The sequence below is a fragment of the Salvelinus namaycush genome, chromosome 9, assembly GCF_016432855.1.
Source record: "Salvelinus namaycush isolate Seneca chromosome 9, SaNama_1.0, whole genome shotgun sequence".
Taxonomy (NCBI): domain Eukaryota; kingdom Metazoa; phylum Chordata; class Actinopteri; order Salmoniformes; family Salmonidae; genus Salvelinus; species Salvelinus namaycush.
In genome coordinates this window covers 40,163,917-40,182,449 of record NC_052315.1, presented here as the reverse complement: position 1 = coordinate 40,182,449, position 18,533 = coordinate 40,163,917, and the positions used below count along the sequence as shown (strand labels likewise).

The 18,533-nt window shown below is 48.5% G+C and overlaps 1 protein-coding gene across 1 annotated transcript in view; it reads left to right on the top strand.

The window, feature by feature from the left end:
* itpr2 (inositol 1,4,5-trisphosphate receptor, type 2) overlaps window positions 1-18,533 on the top strand; it is a 189,586-nt gene that overhangs the window by 124,180 nt on the left and 46,873 nt on the right. Inside the window, exons 49-51 of the mRNA XM_039001426.1 lie at window positions 6,538-6,713; window positions 16,938-17,102; window positions 18,038-18,215. Coding sequence (XP_038857354.1) covers window positions 6,538-6,713; window positions 16,938-17,102; window positions 18,038-18,215 — 519 coding nt within the window. The remainder of the gene's footprint in view (window positions 1-6,537; window positions 6,714-16,937; window positions 17,103-18,037; window positions 18,216-18,533) is intronic.

Sequence of the window (18,533 nt, the reverse complement as noted above, 5' to 3'; positions counted from 1 at the left end):
CTACAATCCCATAAGCAAGGGGAATGCTCACAAGGTGGGGCCGACCCACAGATAATCAGGAAGAGCGAGAAGAAGGGGCTGGGGATCTGTGAACCATGGAGAAAGAGACAATTTATATTAGATGGATTTACCGTGTATGACCTGGACTGTTTGGACTTACCTGTTGGCGTTTGGACCTGGACCTACCGAGAACCTGATTCGTGTCCCGAACCCTGCTATCCTTGACCTGGATGGAGAATCCAACATACAGGTACTGTCCTGTTCGAAAGAACTCTCATTCTGGGGTGATTTTGGTGACCCGAGCATTCTTCTCTTTAGCCCTATGCATCCAGGTGAGTGCAGCATGGTCACTGATGAGGGTGAAGTGGCGCCCTAGCAGGTAGTATTTCAGGCTTTCTAGAGCCCACTTTACTGCCAGCGCTTGTTTCTCAACGACTGAGTAGTTGGTCTCCCATGGTTTCAGCTTCCTTCTTAAAAACAGGATGGGGTGTTCTACCTCTTGGGAGAGCACGGCTCTCAAGCCAAAGACTGGTCCCACCAGCACTGGATTACAGCAGAGAGCCTCCTGTAATGTTCTAAATGCTTTGTTGGCCTTTTCATCCCATGTTTGGCCCTCTGGCTCTAGTCATGTCGGTGAGTGGGGCGGCCACTGTGGCATAACTTGGGATGAACTTCCGATAGTAACCGATCAACCCTAGGAAGGCTCAAACCTGCTTCTTATTTACTGGTTTCGGCCATCCTCGAATTGCCTAGACCTTCTTAAGTTGGGGTTTGATTAACCCTCTTCCCACGGTGTATCCCAGATATTCGGTTTCCTCTAACCCCAAGTAACACTTGGCAGGGTTTGCTGTGAGCCCTGCCTTCCTAAGGGCATCTAGCACTGCCTGTACCCGGGGTAAGTGGGATTCCCAATCTGGGCTGTAGATCCCCACGTCATCTAACTAGGCTGAGGTGTAAGCTCGGTGCGGTTTTAGGACCTGGTCCATTAGCCATTGAAAGGTGGCTGGGGCACCGTGTAAGCCGAATGGCATGACAGGGTATTGAAACAAACCAGGGGTTGCAAAGGCTGTCTTTTCTTTGGCTCTGGGGGTCAGAGGAATTTTCCAGTAACCTTTGGCTAGGTCCAGGGTCGTAATGTACCGAGCTTTACCAATTTTCTCCAATAGTTAATCTATTGGAGTGGGCATCAAACTTGGAGATTTCATTTACCTTCCAAAAATCATTACAAAACCGCTTGGAGACCATCACAATTGGGCAAGACCACTCACTATGTGACTCTACAACCACTCCATGTGCCGACATTTTCTCAGTCTCTGCTCTAATCGCAGCTTGTCGAGCCTCGGGTAACCGATATGGCCTCATGCTCACTTTTCTCCCTGGTAGGGAAACAATATCATGAGCCGTAACCTTAATTCGGCCTGGTATCCCTGAAAGCACATCTCTGTTTTTCTGGATCAGGGTCTTTACTTCCTGTACTTGTCCTGGGTACAGAGTAGGTGAAACATGCACTTCGGCTGCCTCCTGAGTGGGTGTGGGGTACGTGACAATTAGTGTTTCTCTCTCTCTACATGCTTTTAACAGGTTAATGTGATAGATCTGTTCTGGAGGCTGACGACATGGCTGTCGGATCTGATAATTATCTTCTCCTATTGTCTCCAGCACTTCATATGGTCCTTTCCATGTAGCTTGTAGTTTACACTCTACCGTGGGGACCAGCAATAACACCTGATCTCCCTGTTGAAATCCCCTCAGGGTAGCCTGCCGTTTATAAGTGTGCCGCTGGTGCTCTTAGTGCTTGTCTCGTGCTCTCTGGCGATGGGCGTGACTGTGGCTATCCTGTCTTGCATTGCTGTGACCTGCTCTATAACACTAGTGTAAGGGGTGGATTGGTGCTCCCAGGTTTCCCGAGCGATGTCTAAGATTCCCTGGGGGTGCATCCCATATACCAGCTCAAAAGGTGAAAACCCCAGTGAGGCTTGGGGAACCTCTCTAATGGCAAACATCAGATACGGCAACATGCAATCCCAGTTTTTCTCATCCTTATCGATTATCTTCCTGAGCATTGACTTCAGGGTACGGTTGATTCTCTCAACCAGCCCGTCCTTCTGAGGATGGTAAACCGATGTCCTCAACTGTTTCACCTGCCACAACTTACAAAGGTCAGCCATAAGGCGGGACATAAAGGGGGTCCCCTGGTCAGTAAGGATCTCCTTGGAATCCCTACCCTGGTGAACAGGAGCACTAATTCCTAGGCAATATTTTTTGGAAGGCATCATCCGAAGGGGAATGGCTTCTGGGTATCGAGTGGCATAATTTAGGATGACCAGAATGTATTGGTGCCCTCTGGCGGATTTGGTAGTGGGCCCACTATATCCATTGCTATCCTCTCAAATGGCGTTTCGATTATGGGGAGTGGCACTAACGGGCTTCTAACAGCTGGTTGGGGAGCTGTTAACTGGCACTCGGGGAACTCTCCACAATGTCGAGCTACCTCAGCCTGAAATCCTGGCCAGTAAAACCTCCTCACAATCCGGTCTCGGGTTTTATTGATACCAAGGTGTCCCCCCAGAATATGCCCATGAGCTAGGTCCAGTACTGTTCTCCAGTACCGAGTGGGGACCAACTGTTTCACTACATCAACCCCTATGTTTGAGACTCTGTACACCAACCCGTTTTTCATGATGAAGTGGGGGAAACTATTATCTTATCATTTATGGGGGTACCATCTACGACCTGCACATCTGCTCTGGCTTGCTGCAGGGTTGGATCCTGGGTCTAGGCCGTCCTGAAATTAGTCAGGGACCCTGCCAGGTCTGTTAGTTCTAGATAGTCGCCCTCTGGATCCAGATCGACTCTGGCCCCACTGGTACCGGGCTGCTTGCTATTGACAGGGTCTGCCCCTTCTTCCTCATCCTCCCCTACTAGCACCTGTGAGGTTGGCTCCTGGGAAACCTTCTCTTTTCTTGGCTTTGGTTGAGGGCTACATGCTACTTCCTTCTTGGTCAGGGGTGTTTGTCTTCTCAAATATGCCGTTATTTTAGCTTGACCTCGCAAAGTTAGGACAGTATCTACCCAGTATTACATCATACGGCATCTTCGGGACCACGTCGATCTCATAATCCAGCAGCCCGTCTGCTCACTAAGGCTGTGGGGTACGGGCGGGTATCCCCATGAATGCACGAAACACTGGCCAACCCATCATCGACGTTCTCGGGGTAGACCTTGCTGGTCGAGTATGATGGTCTCGACAATCTCAGCGGGTGAACAGGTCTCCGGTCGCAACCATTTCCGTGTCAGGTGAATCAAGTCGAACATTGGTGTTCAGGGTGGTTGTCCAGGTCTGTTGGCCCACTGGTGGAAGCGGTGTGCCCTCACGGTATCGGTCACTCCCAGTCTAGTCAGAATCTCTCCCTTTATTTTATCGTAATCCTGTGCATCTTTCAACTCTTAGGTCGAATTACGCTTTTTGAGTATCCCCTGCCAGGTATGGTGCCAGAAGCCCTGCCCATTCTTCTTTCGGCGGCCACTTCTCTCTCTCTGCCGTCCTTTCGAAGGTGGTGAGGTATGCTTCCACATAATCCTGCTTTGTCATTTTTTAAAGAAAATTATTGGGCCGCCTCCGGGTATTTGCAGCTGGTAACTGAGGCCCAATTTGGGCCGCTAGCCCATTTTAGGCCTTCTCTTAACTCCCGGGTGTTTCTCTCTTGCTCCTCTCTGTGAGCAGCTGGTTGGTGAGGTGCTGGACCTGCAATGTGTCCTGATGCATTCGCATTGCATCCTGATGCGCTATTTGTTGAGCTCTAGTTGCCTCTTGTTGGGCTGCCACTGCATGTAGCAGTGCCTGTATGGCTCCCTCCATACTAATTTTCCCTGTACTGAATAAACAAATCCACCAAAAAAAAGATGACTTCCCTTTGGAGTACTAACTGAACACTTCCTTTTGTCCACCGAACCAGCGGTACGGTTCGTCCCTTTATTCGCTTCAGACCACTCTGTGCCCGCATTCTCCACCACATGTGACAAACCTCTTCAAGGTTAGGAGAGTTTGTCACAAATTAAGCGGTAAGACCGTCACCAAAATCACCCCAGAATGAGAGTTCTTTCGAACAGGACAGTACCTGTATGTTGGATTCTCCTCCCAGGCCGCAGGCATGGTCAAGGACAGCAGGGTTCGGGACACGAATCGGGTTCTCGGTAAGTCCAGGTCCAAACACCAACAGGTAAGTCCAAACAGTCCAGGTCATACATGGTAAATCCAGACGATTCTATATATTGTCACTTTCTCTTTCTCTATGGTTCACAGATCCCCAGCCCCTTCTTCTCTCTCTTCCTGGTTTATCTTGGTCCTTTATCTGTGGGTCGGCCCCACCTTCTGAGCGCCCCCCTTGCTTCTGGGGATTGTAGTTTTTGGCGGTCGCCATTTTGTGATCTGTAGTTCTGGCCAGGGTGGCCGTTTTAGTGAGAGGGCAGAGCCCGTTTATTAGTTCTGCCCTCACATATCTGCCATTTATCACTCGGCCCCCTTCTTTGCCACAATATATATATATATACTCCCACCCTCTACCGGTCAAAAGAACACCTTCTCATTCAAGGGTTTTTCTTTATTTTTACTATTTTCTAAATTGTGGAATAATAATAATAGTGAAGACATCAAAAAAATCTGAATATATTTTATATTTGAGATTCTTCAAAGTAGCCACCCTTTGCCTTGATGACAGCTTTGCACACTCTTGGCATTCTCTCAACCAGCTCCATGAGGTAGTCATCTGGAATGCATTTCAATTAACAGGTGTGCCTTATTAAAAGTTAATTTGTGGAATTTCTTTCCTTCTTAATGCATTTGAGCCAATCAGTTGTGTTGTGAGGTAGGGGTGGTATACAGAAAATAGCCCTATTTGGTAAAAGACCAAGTCCATATTATGGCAATAACAGCTCAAATAAGCAAAGAGAAACGACAGACCATCATTACTTTAACCTCTACGGGATCGGTGTCCCTATACCAGGATGGTTGATACTAACGTGCGCTAACGTATGCTAATGTGAATAGAAGGTATAGGTAACAGCAAACTTTCCAGGACATAGACATGTCTTATATGGGCAGAAAGCTTAAATTCTTGTTATTCTAACTGCACTGTCCAATTTACAGTAGCTATTACAGTGAAAAAATACCATGCTATTGTTTGAGGAGAGTGCACAACAACAAAAAACTTTTTTAACCGGAACTGGTTTGATGCATTCACCTCTGATGGTAAATAATGTACTTACATTCAGTAATATTGCTCTGATTTGTCATCCTGAGGGTCCCAGAGATAAAATGTAGCATATTTTTGTCTGATCAAATCCATTTTTATATTCAAATGTAGGAACTAAGTTCTACAGCTTGAACCCCTGCTGTCTCTGAGACTCATGAGGCTGTGCACAATTGGCCCAACGTCGTCCGGGTTAGGGGAGGGTTTGACCGGACAGGATGTCCTTGTCCCATCGCGCTCTAGTGACTCATGTGGCGGGCCGGGCACATGCACGCTGACACGGTCGCCAGTTGTACGGTGTTTCCTCCAACACATTTGTGTGGCTGGCTTCCGGTTTAGGCAAGCAGTGTGTCAAGAAGCAGTGCGGCTTGGCGGGTTCGTGTTTCAAAGGACGCATGGCTCTCGGCCTTCGCAGCGATGGGACAAAGCTTTGTAAACATTTTCGGGGTTGCTGGTTTTTACATTTCTAACAGGAGTCAATAACCCCTAAAAGAGGAATGTTTTGGTTTTTATGACTATGATGGTAATTGTAAACCAATTCATCAGTTGGTACCTATTGGCTATCATGAAATTGGGGAGAAAAGGAGTATACATTTTATTTTCAAGCAGAACATGAAAACAAGCGTTTCTCATTGGACAATTTCAGGTAGTCCCTACCTGTTGGTCAGTCTTTCTTCCGTGTGGTGCCTAATGAGCATGAGCCAGTAGTTCCCAATGGGTCTCAAGTGGCTCTGGTAACCACTAGAGAGTTGCAGCCAGTTCCTCTTGGGGAAAGGCTAAAGCCTGCTTGTGACTGGAAACATGACTGTGCATGTCATGATAGTAGTCACGGAGAAATCTAAAGGCACTAGGTAGGTCACGATGCGAGAAAGTCCCAGTCTTGTTTGGCGTTTGCTGCATAACCACGTGTGTGATAATCACACTAAACGTTGGATCGCGTGGTTAGTAGAAGACAGAATTTAAGAGGGGCACAATGGTCATTGGGACATGCCCATTGTGAGAGAGAGAGGCAGAGAGCCTAGAGAGAACATAGTGTTGTGCCAAGTGTAGCGAAGTGCTATCCTGGTCCCAGATCTGCTTGCGTTGTCTAGCCAGTTGGCAGTTGCATCTTAGCTATAGCCTTGTCCCCAACTGGCAAGACGGCACAAACAGATCTGGGACCAGGCTATAATGAAGCACTCAGTTATGTTGCATAATACATGAATCCAAATGCCACCTCTCTGAACAGCGCTAATGTCTTAATCTGTCTTTGTTGTTGTTGACATTTGCTTGTATACCTCATCCCCAGGCATCCTGCCCCCCTTTGTATCCATCCTGCTGTGGGTGGCGTTGGTGGTGTGTACCACCATGCTCTTCATCCTTCCCAAACCAGGGAGTGTCCGGCCCTTCCTAGTCTCTGTCATAATGCGCTCCATCTACACACTGGGCCTGGACCCCACCCTGCTGCTACTGGGCGCCGCCAACGTAAGTACAGTAGAGTTACCAAGGGCGACGATATCCTTGATGTTAGAGATGCGGGCAGTGTACTAGGTTCGAATCCCAGGGCAGATGGGGTAAATCTGGTGGGAGTTAGCCGGCAGCCGGAGGTTTGCTAGCATCAATATCCCATGTGCTACCAACTGTCGGTGTGCCCATGAGCAAGACACTTGACAGACACCTCGATAAGTTCGCTGATCAAGGCAGTGTCGCTGATGACACTGTTGCATGATGATGATGAGGAACACCATGGCCCAGTCCTAAATGACTTTGTAGAGTGGTGTGACGAATCACACTTGGTCCTCAATACCAATAAGACCAAAGATGTGCATAGACTTCAGGAAGCATACAACACCTACCTCTGCAACATCTATCAGAGGTCGGAACATAGAGATTATAGAGGAATACAAATACCTGGGTGTCCTCTTGGACAATAAGCTTCAGTAGAGTACATGTACAGACCTGATCTACAAAAAGAGTCAACAGAGACTGTACTTTCTCAAAAAGCTGGGATCTTTTAATGTTAATTGTACTATACTGTCTCTGTTTTATACATATTTCATGGAGAGTATTTTAACTTTTTGTATTGTTTGTTGGTTTTGCAATTCCACTGTCAGCCAGAGAAATATGCTGAGAAGGATTATCACCACAGCAAGCAAGGTACTTGGAGTCAAACAGACAGGCCTGGATGAGATCTTTAAGGTCAGGGCCCTCCGCAAGGCTCACAAAATCATTTTAGACCCGAGCCACCCCCTGTACCCGGACTTTGAACTACTCCCCTCTGTGTGCAGGTATAGGGCACCCCTCAGAAGGAAAAACACAACTAGACAATCATTTGTGCCAGGTGTGTGATATCCCTCCTAAATAGCTCAGGCTAATGTTCCTATCAACTCAGTAAGGCCAGCAGGCTAATGTTCCTATCAACTCAGTAAGGCCAGCAGGCTAATGTTCCTATCTACCCAGTAAGGCCAGCAGGCTAATGTTCCTATCCACCCAGTAAGACCAGCAGGCTAATGTTCCTATCCACCCAGTAAGGCCAGCAGGCTAATGTTCCTATCTACCCAGTAAGGCCAGCAGGCTAATGTTCCTATCAACTCAGTAAGGCCAGCAGGCTAATGTTCCTATCTACCCAGTAAGGCCAGCAGGCTAATGTTCCTATCAACTCAGTAAGGCCAGCAGGCTAATGTTCCTATCTACCCAGTAAGGCCAGCAGGCTAATGTTCCTATCTACCCAGTAAGGCCAGCAGGCTAATGTTCCTATCCACCCAGTAAGACCAGCAGGCTAATGTTCCTATCCACCCAGTAAGGCCAGCAGGCTAATGTTCCTATCTACCCAGTAAGGCCAGCAGGCTAATGTTCCTATCTACCCAGTAAGGCCAGCAGGCTAATGTTCCTATCCACCCAGTAAGGCCAGCAGGCTAATGTTCCTATCAACTCAGTAAGGCCAGCAGGCTAATGTTCCTATCTACCCAGTAAGGCCAGCAGGCTAATGTTCCTATCTACCCAGTAAGGCCAGCAGGCTAATGTTCCTATCCACCCAGTAAGACCAGCAGGCTAATGTTCCTATCCACCCAGTAAGGCCAGCAGGCTAATGTTCCTATCCACTCAGTAAGGCCAGCAGGCTAATGTTCCTATCCACCCAGTAAGGCCAGCAGGCTAATGTTCCTATAGACCCAGTAAGGCCAGCAGGCTAATGTTCCTATCTACCCAGTAAGGCCAGCAGGCTAATGTTCCTATAGACCCAGTAAGGCCAGCAGGCTAATGTTCCTATAGACCCAGTAAGGCCAGCAGGCTAATGTTCCTATAGACCCAGTAAGGCCAGCAGGCTAATGTTCCTATAGACCCAGTAAGGCCAGCAGGCTAATGTTCCTATAGACTCAGTAAGGCCAGCAGGCTAATGTTCCTATCCACCCAGTAAGGCCAGCAGGCTAATGTTCCTATCCACCCAGTAAGGCCAGCAGGCTAATGTTCCTATAGACCCAGTAAGGCCAGCAGGCTAATGTTCCTATAGACCCAGTAAGGACAGCAGGCTAATGTTCCTATAGACTCAGTAAGGCCAGCAGGCTAATGTTCCTATCCACCCAGTAAGGCCAGCAGGCTAATGTTCCTATCCACCCAGTAAGGCCAGCAGGCTAATGTTCCTATCCACCCAGTAAGGCCAGCAGGCTAATGTTCCTATAGACCCAGTAAGGCCAGCAGGCTAATGTTCCTATCTACCCAGTAAGGCCAGCAGGCTAATGTTCCTATCCACCCAGTAAGACCAGCAGGCTAATGTTCCTATCCACCCAGTAAGGCCAGCAGGCTAATGTTCCTATCTACCCAGTAAGGCCAGCAGGCTAATGTTCCTATCTACCCAGTAAGGCCAGCAGGCTAATGTTCCTATCTACCCAGTAAGGCCAGCAGGCTAATGTTCCTATCCACCCAGTAAGGCCAGCAGGCTAATGTTCCTATCAACTCAGTAAGGCCAGCAGGCTAATGTTCCTATCTACCCAGTAAGGCCAGCAGGCTAATGTTCCTATCTACCCAGTAAGGCCAGCAGGCTAATGTTCCTATCCACCCAGTAAGACCAGCAGGCTAATGTTCCTATCCACCCAGTAAGGCCAGCAGGCTAATGTTCCTATCCACTCAGTAAGGCCAGCAGGCTAATGTTCCTATCCACCCAGTAAGGCCAGCAGGCTAATGTTCCTATAGACCCAGTAAGGCCAGCAGGCTAATGTTCCTATCTACCCAGTAAGGCCAGCAGGCTAATGTTCCTATAGACCCAGTAAGGCCAGCAGGCTAATGTTCCTATAGACCCAGTAAGGCCAGCAGGCTAATGTTCCTATAGACCCAGTAAGGCCAGCAGGCTAATGTTCCTATAGACCCAGTAAGGCCAGCAGGCTAATGTTCCTATAGACTCAGTAAGGCCAGCAGGCTAATGTTCCTATCCACCCAGTAAGGCCAGCAGGCTAATGTTCCTATCCACCCAGTAAGGCCAGCAGGCTAATGTTCCTATAGACCCAGTAAGGCCAGCAGGCTAATGTTCCTATAGACCCAGTAAGGCCAGCAGGCTAATGTTCCTATAGACCCAGTAAGGACAGCAGGCTAATGTTCCTATAGACTCAGTAAGGCCAGCAGGCTAATGTTCCTATCCACCCAGTAAGGCCAGCAGGCTAATGTTCCTATCCACCCAGTAAGGCCAGCAGGCTAATGTTCCTATCCACCCAGTAAGGCCAGCAGGCTAATGTTCCTATAGACCCAGTAAGGCCAGCAGGCTAATGTTCCTGTCCACCCAGTAAGGCCAGCAGGCTAATGTTCCTATCCACCCAGCAAGGCCAGCAGGCTAATGTTCCTATCCACCCAGTAAGGCCAGCAGGCTAATGTTCCTATCCACCCAGTAAGGCCAGCAGGCTAATGTTCCTATCCACCCAGTAAGGCCAGCATGCTAATGTTCCTATCCACCCAGTAAGGCCAGCAGGCTAATGTTCCTATCCACCCAGTAAGGCCAGCAGGCTAATGTTCCTATCCACCCAGTAAGGCCAGCAGGCTAATGTTCCTATCCACCCAGTAAGGCCAGCAGGCTAATGTTCCTATCTACCCAGTAAGGCCAGCAGGCTAATGTTCCTATCTACCCAGTAAGGCCAGCAGGCTAATGTTCCTATCTACCCAGTAAGGCCAGCAGGCTAATGTTCCTATCCACCCAGTAAGGCCAGCAGGCTAATGTTCCTATAGACTCAGTAAGACCAGCAGGCTAATGTTCCTATAGACTCAGTAAGACCAGCAGGCTAATGTTCCTATCTACCCAGTAAGACCAGCAGGCTAATGTTCCTATCCACCCAGTAAGGCCAGCAGGCTAATGTTCCTATCTACCCAGTAAGGCCAGCAGGCTAATGTTCCTATCAACTCAGTAAGGCCAGCAGGCTAATGTTCCTATCTACCCAGTAAGGCCAGCAGGCTAATGTTCCTATCAACTCAGTAAGGCCAGCAGGCTAATGTTCCTATCTACCCAGTAAGGCCAGCAGGCTAATGTTCCTATCTACCCAGTAAGGCCAGCAGGCTAATGTTCCTATCCACCCAGTAAGACCAGCAGGCTAATGTTCCTATCCACCCAGTAAGGCCAGCAGGCTAATGTTCCTATCTACCCAGTAAGGCCAGCAGGCTAATGTTCCTATCTACCCAGTAAGGCCAGCAGGCTAATGTTCCTATCTACCCAGTAAGGCCAGCAGGCTAATGTTCCTATCCACCCAGTAAGGCCAGCAGGCTAATGTTCCTATCAACTCAGTAAGGCCAGCAGGCTAATGTTCCTATCTACCCAGTAAGGCCAGCAGGCTAATGTTCCTATCTACCCAGTAAGGCCAGCAGGCTAATGTTCCTATCTACCCAGTAAGGCCAGCAGGCTAATGTTCCTATCCACCCAGTAAGACCAGCAGGCTAATGTTCCTATCCACCCAGTAAGGCCAGCAGGCTAATGTTCCTATCCACTCAGTAAGGCCAGCAGGCTAATGTTCCTATCCACCCAGTAAGGCCAGCAGGCTAATGTTCCTATAGACCCAGTAAGGCCAGCAGGCTAATGTTCCTATCTACCCAGTAAGGCCAGCAGGCTAATGTTCCTATAGACCCAGTAAGGCCAGCAGGCTAATGTTCCTATAGACCCAGTAAGGCCAGCAGGCTAATGTTCCTATAGACCCAGTAAGGCCAGCAGGCTAATGTTCCTATAGACCCAGTAAGGCCAGCAGGCTAATGTTCCTATAGACTCAGTAAGGCCAGCAGGCTAATGTTCCTATCCACCCAGTAAGGCCAGCAGGCTAATGTTCCTATCCACCCAGTAAGGCCAGCAGGCTAATGTTCCTATAGACCCAGTAAGGCCAGCAGGCTAATGTTCCTATAGACCCAGTAAGGCCAGCAGGCTAATGTTCCTATAGACTCAGTAAGGCCAGCAGGCTAATGTTCCTATCCACCCAGTAAGGCCAGCAGGCTAATGTTCCTATCCACCCAGTAAGGCCAGCAGGCTAATGTTCCTATCCACCCAGTAAGGCCAGCAGGCTAATGTTCCTATAGACCCAGTAAGGCCAGCAGGCTAATGTTCCTGTCCACCCAGTAAGGCCAGCAGGCTAATGTTCCTGTCCACCCAGCAAGGCCAGCAGGCTAATGTTCCTATCCACCCAGTAAGGCCAGCAGGCTAATGTTCCTATCCACCCAGTAAGGCCAGCAGGCTAATGTTCCTATCCACCCAGTAAGGCCAGCATGCTAATGTTCCTATCCACCCAGTAAGGCCAGCAGGCTAATGTTCCTATCCACCCAGTAAGGCCAGCAGGCTAATGTTCCTATCCACCCAGTAAGGCCAGCAGGCTAATGTTCCTATCCACCCAGTAAGGCCAGCAGGCTAATGTTCCTATCTACCCAGTAAGGCCAGCAGGCTAATGTTCCTATCCACCCAGTAAGGCCAGCAGGCTAATGTTCCTATAGACTCAGTAAGACCAGCAGGCTAATGTTCCTATAGACTCAGTAAGACCAGCAGGCTAATGTTCCTATCTACCCAGTAAGACCAGCAGGCTAATGTTCCTATCCACCCAGTAAGGCCAGCAGGCTAATGTTCCTATCTACCCAGTAAGGCCAGCAGGCTAATGTTCCTATCCACCCAGTAAGGCCAGCAGGCTAATGTTCCTATCCACCCAGTAAGGCCAGCAGGCTAATGTTCCTATAGACTCAGTAAGACCAGCAGGCTAATGTTCCTATAGACTCAGTAAGGCCAGCAGGCTAATGTTCCTATAGACTCAGTAAGACCAGCAGGCTAATGTTCCTATCCACCCAGTAAGGCCAGCAGGCTAATGTTCCTATCTACCCAGTAAGGCCAGCAGGCTAATGTTCCTATCCACCCAGTAAGGCCAGCAGGCTAATGTTCCTATAGACTCAGTAAGACCAGCAGGCTAATGTTCCTATCTACCCAGTAAGACCAGCAGGCTAATGTTCCTATAGACTCAGTAAGACCAGCAGGCTAATGTTCCTGTCCACCCAGTAAGACCAGCAGGCTAATGTTCCTATAGACTCAGTAAGGCCAGCAGGCTAATGTTCCTATCCACCCAGTAAGGCCAGCAGGCTAATGTTCCTATCCACCCAGTAAGGCCAGCAGGCTAATGTTCCTATCCACCTAGTAAGGCCAGCAGGCTAATGTTCCTATAGACTCAGTAAGACCAGCAGGCTAATGTTCCTATCTACCCAGTAAGACCAGCAGGCTAATGTTCCTATAGACTCAGTAAGGCCAGCAGGCTAATGTTCCTATCCACCCAGTAAGACCAGCAGGTTAATGTTCCTATCCACCCAGTAAGTCCAGCAGGCTAATGTTCCTATCTACCCAGTAAGGCCAGCAGGCTAATGTTCCTATCCACCCAGTAAGGCCAGCAGGCTAATGTTCCTATAGACTCAGTAAGACCAGCAGGCTAATGTTCCTATAGACTCAGTAAGACCAGCAGGCTAATGTTCCTATCTACCCAGTAAGACCAGCAGGCTAATGTTCCTATCCACCCAGTAAGGCCAGCAGGCTAATGTTCCTATCTACCCAGTAAGGCCAGCAGGCTAATGTTCCTATCAACTCAGTAAGGCCAGCAGGCTAATGTTCCTATCTACCCAGTAAGGCCAGCAGGCTAATGTTCCTATCAACTCAGTAAGGCCAGCAGGCTAATGTTCCTATCTACCCAGTAAGGCCAGCAGGCTAATGTTCCTATCTACCCAGTAAGGCCAGCAGGCTAATGTTCCTATCCACCCAGTAAGACCAGCAGGCTAATGTTCCTATCCACCCAGTAAGGCCAGCAGGCTAATGTTCCTATCTACCCAGTAAGGCCAGCAGGCTAATGTTCCTATCTACCCAGTAAGGCCAGCAGGCTAATGTTCCTATCTACCCAGTAAGGCCAGCAGGCTAATGTTCCTATCCACCCAGTAAGGCCAGCAGGCTAATGTTCCTATCAACTCAGTAAGGCCAGCAGGCTAATGTTCCTATCTACCCAGTAAGGCCAGCAGGCTAATGTTCCTATCTACCCAGTAAGGCCAGCAGGCTAATGTTCCTATCTACCCAGTAAGGCCAGCAGGCTAATGTTCCTATCCACCCAGTAAGACCAGCAGGCTAATGTTCCTATCCACCCAGTAAGGCCAGCAGGCTAATGTTCCTATCCACTCAGTAAGGCCAGCAGGCTAATGTTCCTATCCACCCAGTAAGGCCAGCAGGCTAATGTTCCTATAGACCCAGTAAGGCCAGCAGGCTAATGTTCCTATCTACCCAGTAAGGCCAGCAGGCTAATGTTCCTATAGACCCAGTAAGGCCAGCAGGCTAATGTTCCTATAGACCCAGTAAGGCCAGCAGGCTAATGTTCCTATAGACCCAGTAAGGCCAGCAGGCTAATGTTCCTATAGACCCAGTAAGGCCAGCAGGCTAATGTTCCTATAGACTCAGTAAGGCCAGCAGGCTAATGTTCCTATCCACCCAGTAAGGCCAGCAGGCTAATGTTCCTATCCACCCAGTAAGGCCAGCAGGCTAATGTTCCTATAGACCCAGTAAGGCCAGCAGGCTAATGTTCCTATAGACCCAGTAAGGCCAGCAGGCTAATGTTCCTATAGACTCAGTAAGGCCAGCAGGCTAATGTTCCTATCCACCCAGTAAGGCCAGCAGGCTAATGTTCCTATCCACCCAGTAAGGCCAGCAGGCTAATGTTCCTATCCACCCAGTAAGGCCAGCAGGCTAATGTTCCTATAGACCCAGTAAGGCCAGCAGGCTAATGTTCCTGTCCACCCAGTAAGGCCAGCAGGCTAATGTTCCTGTCCACCCAGCAAGGCCAGCAGGCTAATGTTCCTATCCACCCAGTAAGGCCAGCAGGCTAATGTTCCTATCCACCCAGTAAGGCCAGCAGGCTAATGTTCCTATCCACCCAGTAAGGCCAGCATGCTAATGTTCCTATCCACCCAGTAAGGCCAGCAGGCTAATGTTCCTATCCACCCAGTAAGGCCAGCAGGCTAATGTTCCTATCCACCCAGTAAGGCCAGCAGGCTAATGTTCCTATCCACCCAGTAAGGCCAGCAGGCTAATGTTCCTATCTACCCAGTAAGGCCAGCAGGCTAATGTTCCTATCCACCCAGTAAGGCCAGCAGGCTAATGTTCCTATAGACTCAGTAAGACCAGCAGGCTAATGTTCCTATAGACTCAGTAAGACCAGCAGGCTAATGTTCCTATCTACCCAGTAAGACCAGCAGGCTAATGTTCCTATCCACCCAGTAAGGCCAGCAGGCTAATGTTCCTATCTACCCAGTAAGGCCAGCAGGCTAATGTTCCTATCCACCCAGTAAGGCCAGCAGGCTAATGTTCCTATCCACCCAGTAAGGCCAGCAGGCTAATGTTCCTATAGACTCAGTAAGACCAGCAGGCTAATGTTCCTATAGACTCAGTAAGGCCAGCAGGCTAATGTTCCTATAGACTCAGTAAGACCAGCAGGCTAATGTTCCTATCCACCCAGTAAGGCCAGCAGGCTAATGTTCCTATCTACCCAGTAAGGCCAGCAGGCTAATGTTCCTATCCACCCAGTAAGGCCAGCAGGCTAATGTTCCTATAGACTCAGTAAGACCAGCAGGCTAATGTTCCTATCTACCCAGTAAGACCAGCAGGCTAATGTTCCTATAGACTCAGTAAGACCAGCAGGCTAATGTTCCTGTCCACCCAGTAAGACCAGCAGGCTAATGTTCCTATAGACTCAGTAAGGCCAGCAGGCTAATGTTCCTATCCACCCAGTAAGGCCAGCAGGCTAATGTTCCTATCCACCCAGTAAGGCCAGCAGGCTAATGTTCCTATCCACCTAGTAAGGCCAGCAGGCTAATGTTCCTATAGACTCAGTAAGACCAGCAGGCTAATGTTCCTATCTACCCAGTAAGACCAGCAGGCTAATGTTCCTATAGACTCAGTAAGGCCAGCAGGCTAATGTTCCTATCCACCCAGTAAGACCAGCAGGTTAATGTTCCTATCCACCCAGTAAGTCCAGCAGGCTAATGTTCCTATCCACCCAGTAAGACCAGCAGGTTAATGTTCCTATCCACTCAGTAAGACCAGCAGGCTAATGTTCCTATAGACTCAGTAAGGCCAGCAGGCTAATGTTCCTATCCACCCAGTAAGGACAGCAGGTTAATGTTCCTATCTACCCAGTAAGTCCAGCAGGCTAACGTTCCTATATACCCAGTAAGGCCAGCAGGCTAGTCTCTTTTTATTGGTATGTAACTGTTATGAAAGTTGTATTGTCAATTTGTTTTGTTATTTAAACGTACATGACACTGCAACAACATTAACCCATGGGGACAATAAAGTCAGTAAAGTAAACCCCTTAACCCCAACCCCTCTACAGCTGGGATGCTCCCAGATTTGGCATTGTTATATCAGGAAATAAGAATTACTGTTATTAATGAATTCTATTATAGAGGTTTTATTATTCCCAAGAGGCAATTTGTTTGCAAAAAGTACAGAAAAGTAAAATATGGACAAGATATTTTTAAGTAAATGTACAGTGTACTAGGATTGGGCGGTATCCAGATTATCATACCTTCAAACTTGGATATTTGGTAATGAACACAAGGGGCGTTGTTTTCAAACCCCACTGATACTCTGTAATCCGAAGGTTAGCAATGTTGACAAGTACATGTAAGATCCCATTGAGAATGCTAACTAAATGCTAATGAGCGTGTTGCGAGCATTTTGTCAAGATTCTGACCTAAACTATACAAGTAACTCCAAAATTCTACCCGCAGTTTGCGGCACAAAACAAATATTAGCCAGCAAGGCTCTTGATCCAGGAGGGGATTCTTTGCTGTTACCAAGCGAATGCTTAGCTAGATAGCTAACTAGCTACTAAATTAGCAAACCAAATGCACAACTGCAGAGCAATCAGCACATTTTAGACAGTTAACTTAATTGTTATAAGTCATCTAGCTGGCAAACATGTTGTTGTTAATTCCATACTGTAATTAGATCACAAGGCTCCGGTCTCTCATCGTTGTGCTTGTAAAAAAACACCATTTGACCGGGGATTACCGTAAGCTTCATAATAATGTGAGGTGACATGAAGAACGCATGTCGCTTGGCTTTTTCCAAATACCCCGGTATACGATATACTGCCCAAGACTACAGTGTACAAATATTTTCTTGTGATTTCAGCATCGTCTTCTATTGAAGCCATTGCTCAGTCCTCTACTCTCTCATCTCTCCAGCTCCTCAATAAGATTGTGTTCCTGGTGAGCTTCGTGGGCAACCAGGGGACGTTCACACGGGGCTACAAGCCGGTGGTCATGGACATGCCCTTCCTCTACCACGTGGGCTATGTCATCGTCTGTATGCTGGGCCTCTTCGTCCACGAGTTCTTCTACAGCTTCCTGGTTAGTGGAAACAATCTCTCTGTCTGGTCTTCTCTGCAGCACTTCACCATTAAACTTAAAAAAGACGAGGCAGCCTCCCGGGTGGCGCAGTGGTCTAGGGCACTGCATCGCAGTGCTAACTGTGCCACCAGAGTCTCTGGGTTCGTGCCCAGGCTCTGTCGCAGCCGGCCGCGACCGGGAGGTCCGTGGGGCAACGCACAATTGGCATAGCGTCGTCCGGGTTAGGGAGGGTTTGGCCGGTAGGGATATCCTTGTCTCATCGCGCTCCAGCGACTCCTGTGGCGGGCCGGGCGCAGTGCGCGCTAACCAAGGGGGCCAGGTACACGGTGTTTCCTCCGACACATTGGTGCGGCTGGCTTCCGGGTTGGAGGCGCGCTGTGTTAAGAAGCAGTGCGGCTTGGTTGGGTTGTGCTTCGGAGGACGCATGGCTTTCGACCTTCGTCTCTCCCGAGCCCGTACGGGAGTTGTAGCGATGAGACAAGATAGTAATTACTAGCGATTGGATACCACGAAAATTGGGGAGAAAATGGGATAAAATTTTAAAAAATTAAATTTAAAAAAAGACGAGGCTTGATATTATTACTCATTTATAAAAAATGTATCCATTCAATTCAATAAAGTGGATTCATTGAACTTCAAAGTACTTGATTATTATTCAGAAAACCTAAAATTGACGTTTGACAATGGTCTTGATTTAAGTCTGGACCTTTCTTGGTGCCATGTGATGACAGCAGGTGGTTGTTGTGTGGTTATGTCGTTTAGCTTTGTGGTTTCCTTGTTCCTCCTTGTACCAGGTTTTTCAGACACAGTTGCAGAAAGACACATCCTCTCCTACTTTTGCTATTGCTGCCAATCGGAAGCTTTGTGATGTCTGGTTCCTCTACAACTGTGTGTCTGTGTCTGTATCTGTCTGACTGTGTGTCTGTGCCCCTCAGCTCTTTGACCTGCTGAACCGCGAGGAGACCCTGCTGAATGTGGTCAAGAGTGTGACACGTAATGGGCGCTCCATCGTCCTCACGGCTGTACTGGCCCTCATCCTGGTCTACCTCTTCTCCATCGTGGGCTTCCTCTTCCTCAAGGACGACTTCCGCATGGACGTGCAACGTCTGCCAGGTCAGTGCCCATAGAAGCCCTCTCCTCTTCATCCCAGAACCCTGTACTCTATCCTGGCCTCTACCCTATTACCCCCCCCCCCCCTTTCATTCAGTACCCACAATCACCCCCTACTCACTACCTTCGCCTCTATGCTCTACCCTAGGTCTCCGAACTTTTGCCCCTAGTTCAGATAGTACACACTGTTCCTCAGACCCTATACTACCCTAGGTCTCAAATCAAATGTTATTTATCACTTGCTTTGTAAATAACAGGTGTAGGCTAACAGTGAAATGCTTACTTACGGGTCTTTTCCAACAATGCAGGGTTAAGGAGATG